Source organism: Felis catus, chromosome A3 (assembly GCF_018350175.1).
Source record: "Felis catus isolate Fca126 chromosome A3, F.catus_Fca126_mat1.0, whole genome shotgun sequence".
NCBI lineage: Eukaryota > Metazoa > Chordata > Mammalia > Carnivora > Felidae > Felis > Felis catus.
This window is the reverse complement of record NC_058370.1, coordinates 121,506,106-121,518,447: the sequence shown is the minus strand read 5'-3', so window position 1 is coordinate 121,518,447 and position 12,342 is coordinate 121,506,106. Positions and strand designations below refer to the sequence as shown.

Here is a 12,342-nt window from a genome sequence, read left to right as displayed (position 1 = left end):
ATGGTTCAGAGCCTACCTGGGATTCTCTCTCTCCCTCTCTGTCTGCCCCTCCCCTACTCTGTCTCTCTTAAAAATAAATAAACTTAAAAAAAAAAAAAGGTATTACAGAACAGAATAATAGAATATAATGTAGAATACACCAAAGAAAAGAAACACAGATCAATAGAATAGGCAGCCAGGAAACAAATCATCATAGTTCAAAGAATTTCATACAAGATAATAAGCATAAAAAATAAATGGAAGGGAGATTATAAAATAAATGTTATTTTAAAATAGAGAAGAGGGGCGCCTGAGTGGCTTAGTCAGTTAAGCATCCGACTTCAGCTCAGGTCCATGATCTCATGGTTCAACGGTTCAAGCCCCAAATCTGGCTCTTTCTGACAGCTCAGAGTCTGGAGCCAGCTTTAGATTCTGTGTCTCCCTCTCTCTCTGCCCCTCCCCAACTCACACTCTGTCTCTCAAAAATAAATAAAACATTAAAAAAAATTTTTTTTTATTTATTTAAATAGGGAAGATTCAGACCCTCATTTCACAGAACAAAATTAATTCTAACAAAGAAAAAACACGAGATTATGTATTTTTTAATTCATAATCTACAAACTTTTGTAACTCAAAAATTACAATCTGAATCAAATGGCAAACAATCAAATGAGACAAACAATCTGCCATTAACAGGAATGGTTCTTAATGTAAAAAAGAGCTTATGTTCAAAGTGTTTTAACAACAACAACAACAAAAAACAGTTTCATGGGCAAAGGACATAGACAATTCAAAAAGAAAATAGAAACAGATAACATTTCTTAAAATGTTCATTCATTTAATAATTGGAGAATGGTTCCTATGCTAAGTCCCTCACCCTGGGTGTCTAACAATACCAGTTATCATAGAGCTCACACTTGAATGGTATGAAGTAGAAAAAGGAAATCTACAAACTAATATAATTCAGTGTGATTAACAAGCAGCACTGTTTAAGTACAGAATGCTATGGCAGACCACAATTACAGACTCAATAAAGGCTTTCCTGGACAGTGTTACAAAAGCACAAACCCAACAGGACGGAGGCAGAAAGGACAATTCCAAGAAACAAAAATAGGATGTGCAAAGGACCAAAGGCTCCTGGCCCTTTGGAGTAATAGTTCATACAACTAGCTTCTTTTAAGGTTTTAAAGCCATGTATGTATAAAGGTTCTGTGGTTGGGGGAAAGGAGAATCAGACCATGAAAACCTACAAAGGGTTTTGTAAGCCATGTTAAAAGTTTGGGACACACATTGAAGACCATGAGGAAGCATTAAGATACTTAAGCAGGGGAAGTGATATAATCATATACATGTTTTAGAAGAAAATTCTATTATCACTATGCCAGGATAGGAAATGAATGAGGGCAAAACAGGAGGAAAGATGACCAGTTAGGAGTCTGCAGTATCAACCCAGGCATGAGATAGTAATGACAGTCTAGACAAGAACAGTGTCAGAAGAGGTGAGAAGGAACAGCCTGAGATGAGACTTAATTACAGGACCTGGACATTGACTAGGTACAGAGTAAAGAAAGAGGAAGGAGTTGAGGAAGATGCCCATTTCTAGTTGCAACATCACCTTGGGTCCATGGGAGCTCTGATGACCCAATGGAAGAGAAGGGGAGACCCAGTCCAGTACATAATGAAAGATCTGTGGCACACAAAGGGTGAGAGACAGCTAGAGATGGTCTAAAGCTCAAGACCAATGTTGGCTTAAGAAAGACTTGGTAGTTGGGCTCCTGGGTGGCTAAGTCAGTTAAGCACCTAACTCCTGATTTCAGCTCAGGTCATGGGCTCACAAATGGTGAGATCCATCCCCACGTCAGGCTCTATGCTGGCAGCACAGAACCTGCTTGGGATTCTTTCTCCCTCTCTCTCTCTCTCTGTCCCTCTCCCACTTGTGTGTGCGTGTGTGCACTCTCTCTCTCTCTCTCAAAATAAATAAACATTAAAAAAAGAAATATCTGGGGGGCGCCTGGGTGGCTCAGTCAGTTGAGTGTTTGACTTTGGCTCAGGTCATGATCTCGCAGTGTGTGAGCTCGAGCCCTGCGTCGGGCTCTGTGCTGACAGCTCAGAGCCTGGAACCTGCTTCGTTCGGATTCTGTGTCTCCCTCTTTCTCTGCCCCTCCCCCACTCATGCTCTGTCTCTCTCTGTCAAAAATAAATAAACATTAAAAAAAAAATTTTTTTTTAAAAGAAATATTTGGTAGTTACTAACAGATGAAAAAATTTTGAAAATAATGAAAAAAAATCTTTTATGAGGAAAATATGTTAGATTGATATACTAAAAATAAATTTTAATACCATTAGTGAGAAGATGTTGGGAAAACTGGGTTTTCTCATGACTCGTGGTAATGGAAAAAAGCAAAATTTTCCAAAATTAAACTTGGCAATTATGCCACGTATATGCTGAAATGTTTACAAAGGATATTCCGCAACTCATTCTACTCCCAAGGACCCCCTACCTCTTAAGCATTCTCTAAATTTTTTTCGTAGTATATATCTTCTAATATTTAATATATTACACTTATTGTTTCATCGATACTTATTAGATACACTCCATCTAACATGTAAGTTCAATAAGGGCAGGGATCTTTGTCCATTTTGTTCACAGACATATTCCAAGTACCTAGGACAACATATGGCGCATGATGGACACTTTGATAATGTATCTGAGCAAATATGAAAGAACAAATGAACAATTCAAACAAGCAAGAAGATATTATTTTCATCTACCTGGTTGGCAAAAATTTTTAAAGGCAAACAGTGTTCAGAAATAACAAGGTGTGTATAGGAAAAATAACACTCTCCTACATCAGTGATAAAAATGTAAATTGGCACAACCTTTCTGAAAGTCAATTTAACAACCTGTATCAAGTTTTTAAATGTATATATGCTTTGATAGAACAATCACTGTTTTTAAAATTTACCTTAAACCATCAATCAGATAGTACTAAAAATGTATACTGAGAAAGATGCCTATCCAGATCCACATATCTATCATAAAAGAAAATCGGAAATTTCAATATTTATCAATAAGATTATAAAAATTACAGAACACCCAAAATATAAAATATTAAAAGAATGACATTAAATATATACTAGCATGAAATAATGTTCCCAACATAGTGGATAAAAAAGCAAGTTATGTTAAGAGACTTACAGGAGGATTTTAATTTATATAAAAAAAATATGTAGGTCTATCTATATGCATAGAGAGAATATGGAAGTGTGGTCACCAAAACTTTAACAAAAATTACCTTCAACTGCTTGGGCTTTAATTTTTACTTTCTTCTTTAAGCTCTTCTTATTACTTGAATTTTTCTATAGAGTATATCATCTTTCTAATCAGAAAAAACAAAGCTATTTTCATTTAGAAAACCTCAGAAATCTGTTTCTAATCCCCTTGTGGCAGGTAATATACAGTAAGAAAGAAAACTTATTTCCATCATAAGGGTTTTCTGTCAGATTGACAGACCTTAAATATCTTGACTTCTATTTCACCTTAAATTTAAACAAAGGTTTGGGGCACCTGGGTGACTCAGTTGGTTAAACATCTGACTTCAGCTCAGGTCATAATCTTACGGTTTGTGGGTTCGAGCCTCGCGTTGGGCTCAGTGCTGACAGCTCAGAGCCTGGAGCCTGCTTCGGATTCTTTGTCTCCCTCTCTCTCTTCCCTTCCCTTGCTTGTGCTCTGTCTCTCAAAAATGAATAAATGTTAAAGAACATTTTTTTTTTAATCTAAATAAAGGTTTCAACATTGTTTTAGGAAACTATTCCCGGAAACAGAAACCCACCAGCAATGCCCAAGCTAGTGTTACTGGAGACCAGTGTTAAAATCATGCTTTCTACTTGTCTAGCACTTTTTCTGTATTGACCCGGCATGCTAACAAGCATTCAGACAGAAGGCCAAACCAAACCAACAACAACAAAAATGTACAGCCCTTACCAAAGCTTATATTCTAAAATATATGCTTCTTGGAAAGTGTGAAAATTGTATTGTCCAACCTACCCAAAAAAGCAATACAATTCCCTACCTACCTATTAAGCTCAGAAATCAATTTAGAAATCACATACAGTAATAGAAAAAAATAGGATCCTAGGAAACAAACAGTACAGAGTCTGGCTCTGCTACCTATCAGCTTAATCATGGGTGATTTACTTATTTTTCATTGTGGTTCAGTTTCCTAATCTATAAAACGATGATACCACAAACGCTATATGATTGCTGAGAGGCCTATTTGTATTGCTACATATAAAGCTTCAAGCTTTATACACCTACCACATGTTTAGTTTGTAATGAACATCAGATACTAACTCCTAACCCTTTATACTCAGAAAGACAGCAAATATCACCATTTCTTCTGTCAAGCCTACCTGAACTTTCCAATGGAAACTTCTAGTTCTTCTAACACATTACTTCAGCCATATCACAATGTCTGTCACCTTCAATAACAAGAACTTCTCCAGAGTAAGACCTACTTTGTATCTTATTCATGCTTATGTTTTCAGCACCTAGTACAGTGCCTGGCATAAACACATAAAAACTGGCAGAATGGGTAGGTGAGTAAAGAAATAAATGGATGGAATTTACCAAAACATCTAAAACAAAACAAGCTTATTTCTAGGATACAGCTGGCTTCCTACTAAATAAAGATCATATCATGAACTAGAAAAGTTTACCTAAAAGAAGCTAAAATTCAGCCAATTCCTTCAAAAAGGTTTAAACCAAATTAAAAAAGCCATACCAGTGATATGCATTAAATCAATGACAGAGAATGTTAATAAAAAGTCAACCTCAAAACTGCACATGAAGTTTTCTAATATCAAAATCTATTTCTATATTACTTTACCAACAACAGAACTATCTCATAAAATTGAAACAAGTCTTGATAGTTTCCTAGCTCCTATCATATATTTCAAATACAAATAAGTAAAACTGTCAAAACAAATCACACACTCATACACACGCATATAGGGTAGCCAGGTAATAGAAAAAAAAAACGACTGTTTGGTTTTCCTTTAGCCATCAATAAAACAGATTTGAGAAATTACTGAAAAAGTCCCCCAAAAAAATGTCCCTAAGTACATAAAGATCCAGAACAGAAGAAAAGTTACTAATAAAAGAGCTTGCTGCTAAAGAACAAAAGAAAAAAGAGTAAATGAAAATAACTTAGTCTCATTTTAAAAAATAAAAAGAAAGTTATCAATGCAAATAATCAAATTAACATTTCACTGTAATCTACATAAGAGAAACTTCAAGTTGGAAGATTCAAATCTGTTCAGAATAGGTTTGAAACAATTACTTAAAAGTATAATCAATCTAGCCTTTTCTAATAAAAGTGCTATTATAGACCTGCCTGGCAGAAACATTATGATCACATTCATGCTAATTATGTAAATGAAGCTGCTACTATTTGAAAACTATTTGGTCTCTTAATTTAAAATTACATTAGCACTACTCCTGAAACCATTATTACACTATATGTTAACTAACTTGAATTTAAATTTTAAAAAATTACATTAGCACTAAAATTGTTTACCCAATAAAAAGTGCATAATGAAAGCTGCTTTAACACAGATAAAGGTAAATGTAAATAGAAAACCCATAAAATCTAAATCAGAGAAGTGTAAACTAATGAAGTTTTGAAGAACCAGAAAGTTATCTGTTTATCTGTTTACTAAGAGATTTCTAATTCAGAATCTCTTTAGTACTCTTAGAATCCCTAAATTATCATCTCACACTACAAATTAAAATATTCCAGATCATGGTTAATATTTCATTTGTGAGCATTTTAGCTCAAAATAAAAGACATAAAATCGGGGACATTCCTTCCACTCTGGGAAGGAGGGAAGGAAGGAAGGAAGGAAGGAAGGAAGGAAGGAAGGAAGGAAGGAAGGAAGGAAGGAAGGTAGGAAAAGGAAAAAGGGGAGGGGAGTGGAGGGAAAAGGGAAAGGGAAAGGGAAAGCGAAAAGGAAAAGGAAAGGAAAAGGAAAAGGAAAAGGAAAAGGAAAAGGAAAAGAGGAGAGAGAAAGAGAAAGAAAGGGAGGGAAGAGCAAGAAAGAAAGAAAAAAGGAAAGAGGGAAAAAGAAAGAAAAAGAAAGAGAAAGGAAGAAATCACACAATCAGCTTAGAAAAAATCATCTTTAGTTGACCAATACACCACTTTATTACCACAGATAAAAAGCATACACAGTAAAAATGTTCCTGAATTATATCCAAACGACAGAAAAAAACAAAGTCTTCAAAGTTACAACCATAAGTAATAATATACCATAATTCTAGCCATAAAGTGGTAAATATTACTCTAAATTTTTAAAAAATTGATATGTTACTTACATTGTAAAATGAAGGTAGGGTTTATGTATAGCAGCAGCTGATGACTGTTTCTTTGGTGATCCTGAGTGACAACTGGTCTCAAAAATTGATAAAGCATTCTCATCTTCACTATCATCTAAAATCAGAGTTTCTATATCTATTACAAAAAAAAAAAAAAAATCCAAAGACTATGAGACTTACAAAGTCATTTAATATTAGTGCCCCTCCAAAGCTAAGAACAACAGGTTTAAAAATCATGTACCATTAACAAGTTACCTATCAAATACAAATCAACCAAGCAAATTGACAAACTGCAGTCTTTTTTAATAATTTGGCTCAGTAGGTTAAGCATCCGACTCTCAATTTCAGCTCAGGTCATCATCTCCCAGTTCCTGGGATCAAGCCCTGCCTCGGGCTCAGAGCTGATGGTGCAGAACGTGCTTGGGATTCTTTCTCTCCCTCTCTCTTTCTCTCTGCCACTTGACTGCTTGTGCATACCTGCACACACACCCATGAGCTCTCTCAAATAAATAAACTTTAAAAAAATTGGGAGAAAGATACATATCCTCAGTTATGAAAATCAGAGAAAAGAAATGTTCAATTCGCAGCAGAGTACCTAGTTCATACATAATAAAATATTTAACCTCCTATTTGACAAACTTAAGAAATCAAGTAATTCATGTGATATTTCATGAGAATCTATCCTTGAAAAATATAGTTTTTGAAAAATATAAATTATAAAGACAGCAAAATGCATTGAATGTTGATGATTTTACTATATATAATATTTTTTATGTTAGTATAATTAATTGAACAATTTTCTGTTGCAGACTACCTGCCAAATAAGGTACTAAAACCTGGGAAAATTAAGATAATTAAAACTTATTACTTTGGGGACATCTGGGTGGCTCAGTTGGTTAAGCATCCAACTCTTCAGATTGGCTCAGGCCATGATCTCACAGTTTGTGAGACAGAGCCCTGCATTGGGCTCTGCACTGACAGCATGCAGGCTGCTTGGGATTCTCTCTGCCAGTACCACCCCACCCCCCCACCCCCCCACCCCCGCCCCACCGCTCCTTGCACTTGCTCTGTCTCTCTCAAAATAAACAAACATTTAAAAAAATTTTTTAAAAAGCATATTGCTTTCTCTTCAAAGTTCACAGGCCTTACTTTGGTTAGTATATGAACCTAAAGTTTCCCTGTAAATGAATGACTTGTTTTTTTTTATGTTTGTTTATTTTGAGAGAGAAAGAGAGTGAGTTGGGAGGGGCAGACAGAGGGAGAGAGAGAGAGAGAGGATGCCAAGCAGGCTTTTGCTGCCAGCACAGAGCCCAATGCAGGGCACAAATCCACAAAACCATGAGATCATGACTGAGCTGAAACCAAGAGTCAGATGCTCAATCGACTAAGCCACCCAGACGCCCCTTAATGAATTTTCAAAGGTAACTTCCTATTTGTATCTCAGGTCCAATCTTGAGGCTAGAATTCAAGACCTTATACAACCACGTTCTGATTTACTCCCTTACTAATGATTTACACTCCATTTGCACTGCACACTGCAGAATGCACTGCCAAGAACAACAAAATATATTGGATGAGTTGAATCCAGAGGGACATTATAAGCCACATAGTTAAGAACACAGGTTCTAGAGTTAGGTGCCCTAGGTTTGAGTAAGCACTGGAACTTACTGAATGACCCTAAATAAGTGAATACATCCCTAAGTCTTCCAGTCTCCTCCTTTACAGTATAAAAGTACCTGCCCCACTGGACTGTTCTGGGGGTTAATAAGTGACAATTTATGTAAGGGCTTTATAATAAATTAAATACAGGGGTGCTGGCTGGCTCAGTTGGTAGAACATGTGACTCCTGATCTCGGGGGTTTTAAATTCGAGCCCTGCTGGGTATAGAGATTCTTTAAAAATAAAGTCTTGGAGCACCTGGGTGGCTCAGTCAGTTAAGCATCCAACTTTGGCTGTTACAATCTTACAGTTCGTTGAGTCCGAGCCCCGCATCAGGCTCTGTGCTGACAGCTCAGAGCCTGGAGCCTATTTTGGATTCTGTGTCTCCCTCTCTCTCTGGCCCTCCCCTGCAAGCTCTCTGTCTGTCCTCTCTCAAAAATAAACAAACATTAAAAAATATTTTTTAATAGTCTTTAAATTAATTAATTAAATGTAAGCCATCATTATTATAGTCAACTTTTCTAAAGAGAGTAACACTTCTATTTGTTAAGATAGAATCTCCCAAGCAATAACAAATAGAACTAACATTCATTCTTTCTTTTTATAAGCATTCACTAGGCAACTACCATATGCTAGGCAATATGCCAGGCCTGGAATATATCCTGGTGAGTGAAATAGAGACATTTTCTATATTCATGGCAAATATAAAAGAATAACATATAAATAACCTTATGACGAAACTCAGAATTTATTTATGCCTATACTTGTTTCATTTTAACAATATGAAAAAGTAATTTATAGTACCTTCTTTCTTGTCACTCTGGCTAATTTCAGCATGAGGAAACACTTTTTGCAAGACTGCTAGGATGTTGTTGAAGCTTCTTTCCAGTAGCGGCTTTATGATGGGGGATAGTGCATGTCCCGAAGACATGACAGCACGTTGAGAAGCAGGCACAATATTCTGCATTGCATGGTAAAAATCTTGGGCATTGAGCACTATTGAGGAAACATCTAGCTGCAGTTTATGACTGCTAGCATAGATCTGGGGATAACGCCTCCGCAGGGCAATGAGGGCAGCTTCAGTGCACAGGGCCTTGATATCAGCTCCACAATAGCCTAATGCACAAAAGAAAAAGAGTAACAAAGGTAATAAGTTCATTCTTACAGTACCAACTACAGTTTGCAAATATATACATCTTTATTAATGTATATATTAGGAAATAATACTAAATCAATAATTATATGCAATTTGTTAGCAAAAACTGACCATTTAAATCACCTAATAAAATTACTCAGTAATAAAAGTATTCTGAATATTTTCATTAACAAAACATGAACTAATGATATTATAAGAAGCCATGTACTTTGTGCCAAAAACACTGATTATAATGTACAATTTTCTTCAGGAAACGTGTTTAAAGAGTAAGTTTCATATCAATCTTTCATCAGTATTCCCAATTATCAGTTTAGTCCTCAAGATATTACACTTACCCATAAATTTTTCTAATATCATTAATTTGCAAACACATATAAGGGAGCATTACAAAGCAGAATATATGCAGAAATTTCAAAAACAGAGTCATTCTACTACCAACTTTGAGTGCCAACCACAAATTTATATGTAATAACCTGAAAAATTATACTTTAAAGTTGTCACCATCTATCATAATTTCAAAGGTATTAAAGGGAATAAGAATCCATTAAATTTCCATATTAATTTCCTTTTTATATATGTTTAATTTAAAACAATGGATAATCTAGTTCTAAAGTCTATACAAACACAGTGTATTACATTACCCATTACCCATATGTAACTAATTATTGTAGTTAACAGATCAAGCCCCCAGGGCTTTGAAGTCATTTCACTCATTTAAGCAACAAATACATACAAAAACACACATAAACTCTTAGGTCTTAACCACAAAAATGAAGAAAAACTCAAACCAGCTATGTTGTTTTTATATCAGCAATTAAACTTGCATTTGGTCACTTTTATCAGTTATGCCAGCAGAGGGAACTACTTGAACCAGTTTTAAAACTAAACGCTATGCTCTTCAAAGAGTGGCATCAAGCTTATTTATTTTTTTATTCCAGGCAACGACCTTGTGGAACACTTGAATAATGAAATAAAAATGGTGATTAGGAAAACTATGAGCAGAAAAGAAACAGCCCCAGACTAACTGGCAGAAAAAGAACATTAAGGCACAAAATCAGATAAAGCAAACTGTAAGTGACTCACACATCTATAATGAAATGTACCTCTACTGTTAGTAGGGCAATCCTGTTCATCAAGTCCCACAAATAACAGAAAAATCCTCTTTGCTCCCTTTCTTCCATAACATGCACCATCGTATCATTTACCTCTTATGTTTATTGTCTGCCTACCCCAACTAGAATGTGAGTTTTGTGAGTGTACGAGTATTCATCAGTTTCGTTCACTAACATATCTCATATACTGAAAATAATACCTGGCCTAGCATTCAGTAGATATCCAATAAATATTTATTGAGTGAAAGAATGAATAAAAAAAGAAAGGCGTAAGTCCAGGGTTATAGTTTGGTTAGTTAAGACTATAACGTTACCACATAGGATCATAAAAAGTGGAGGAATTGAATCTACTAGATTTTTCATCTTTTTTGAAGATGTCTAAATTCTTTAATCATTAATGAAAAATAAAAATTTCAATGAAAATTATGAAAAAACATAGAAAAATATTGCATTCTTCAAGAAATATTTATTCAGTTAAGGGAAAATTTAGTATGACTGTTAAGAATCTAATTCAGAAAACTATAAGCAGATTAAGCACTAACACTGTCCCATGACAGCAATCAATCTACCAAACAATTCTTCAAACTACCAATAGTCTTTCATTTTATATTCTATTTCTCAATGAATAAACCTGGAAAAAAAGGTACATTTTCCTATGCCATATATATCATAGTTATATTAGCTTAATAAAATACCAGCTCGGTTATAAACAGTTAATCAAATAAACCGTTTCAGAACAAGTAAAAAATAAACTACCATCTTCAAACAACATAAACAACTACATTTCTTTTTCTTCTTTAAAAGCATATACACAGCTGGAGAATATATTATATGATCCTATTTCTAAGAGCAAAAGCCTAAATTTAAAAAAAACAAGCTCAGAAACAATGCAAAACAGAAAAAAAAGGGGCGCCTGGGTGGCGCAGTCGGTTAAGCGTCCGACTTCAGCCAGGTCACGATCTCGCGGTCCGTGAGTTTGAGCCCCGCGTCAGGCTCTGGGCTGATGGCTCAGAGCCTGGAGCCTGTTTCCGATTCTGTGTCTCCCTCTCTCTGCCCCTCCCCCGTTCATGCTCTGTCTCTCTCTGTCCCAAAAATAAATAAACGTTGAAAAAAAAATTAAAAAAAAAAAAAAAACATTAGAAGGTATTCTATATAAGTGGTGCCCATAACATTTATGTTTGACATAATGTCAGTAACATACATAATAGTAATGCGCTGTTCATTTTCTCTTAATCTACTAAAGATAATTTAAAAGTTTCTCACAATAGATCCCATTTAAAGAAATAAATTTTCACTTGGATTATCATAATCAATAGACTAAAAGAATGGATTTATCTTCATTACATTTGCCCGTGAATGAGAATTATTGGTTTATATCTGGGGTTCTCAGTCTTGGCTATTCAACAATGAAACTGCAACACCAGTTTCCCAACAAACCTAGTGAATCAGAATCTCTGGCAGTTTAATATCATAAATGTATATTTTGAGAAAGCTTTACAAGTGATTCTCATATATGAAAGAAAACACCGAGAACTACTTGATTAATAATATACTTCCTTTACTAGACTCTAAAACAATTAAAATTACATGAAAACCATGGCTAAAAAGTTGTATTTAGTATCACATGTCCTGGTTTAGGCCTCTTGTCTTATCATAATTAACAGTATATTTTTTCACTTTCTAAAAGGTCCTGATTTAGAAAACTAGATGTAGGTAATATGATCATCCTAGATATACAGAAAACACACTACAGCATTTGAAAGTTAAAAGCTGACATTAAAGAAAATACCAACATCCCTTTCGTAAGAATTCCATAATCATATTAATTCTACCATTACAATTCTAATACTGAAGAACACACACAAATATCTAGATACCAAGGAAAAAGCATTCCTTTTTTTTTTTTAAAGTAAGCTCTATGCCCAATGTGGGGGCTTGAACTTATGACCCAAAATCAAGAGTCTCATGCGCTAACAACTGAGCCAGCAAGGCACCCCAAGAAAAAGCATTCTTAAATATTGCCAATGAAATGGAATTTGTCTGAAAAACTAAAAATACAA

The 12,342-nt window shown here is 34.9% G+C and overlaps 1 protein-coding gene across 3 annotated transcripts in view; it reads right to left on the bottom strand.

Moving 5' to 3' along the window:
* The window catches only part of ATAD2B (ATPase family AAA domain containing 2B), a 166,189-nt gene that overhangs the window by 59,837 nt on the left and 94,010 nt on the right, over window positions 1-12,342 (bottom strand). For all 3 annotated transcript variants that reach the window (XM_023252067.2, XM_023252068.2, XM_045054873.1), the window contains 2 exons: window positions 8,819-9,130; window positions 6,356-6,491 (listed from right to left, as the gene is read on the bottom strand). In XM_023252067.2, coding sequence (XP_023107835.1) covers window positions 6,356-6,491; window positions 8,819-9,130 — 448 coding nt within the window. The remainder of the gene's footprint in view (window positions 1-6,355; window positions 6,492-8,818; window positions 9,131-12,342) is intronic.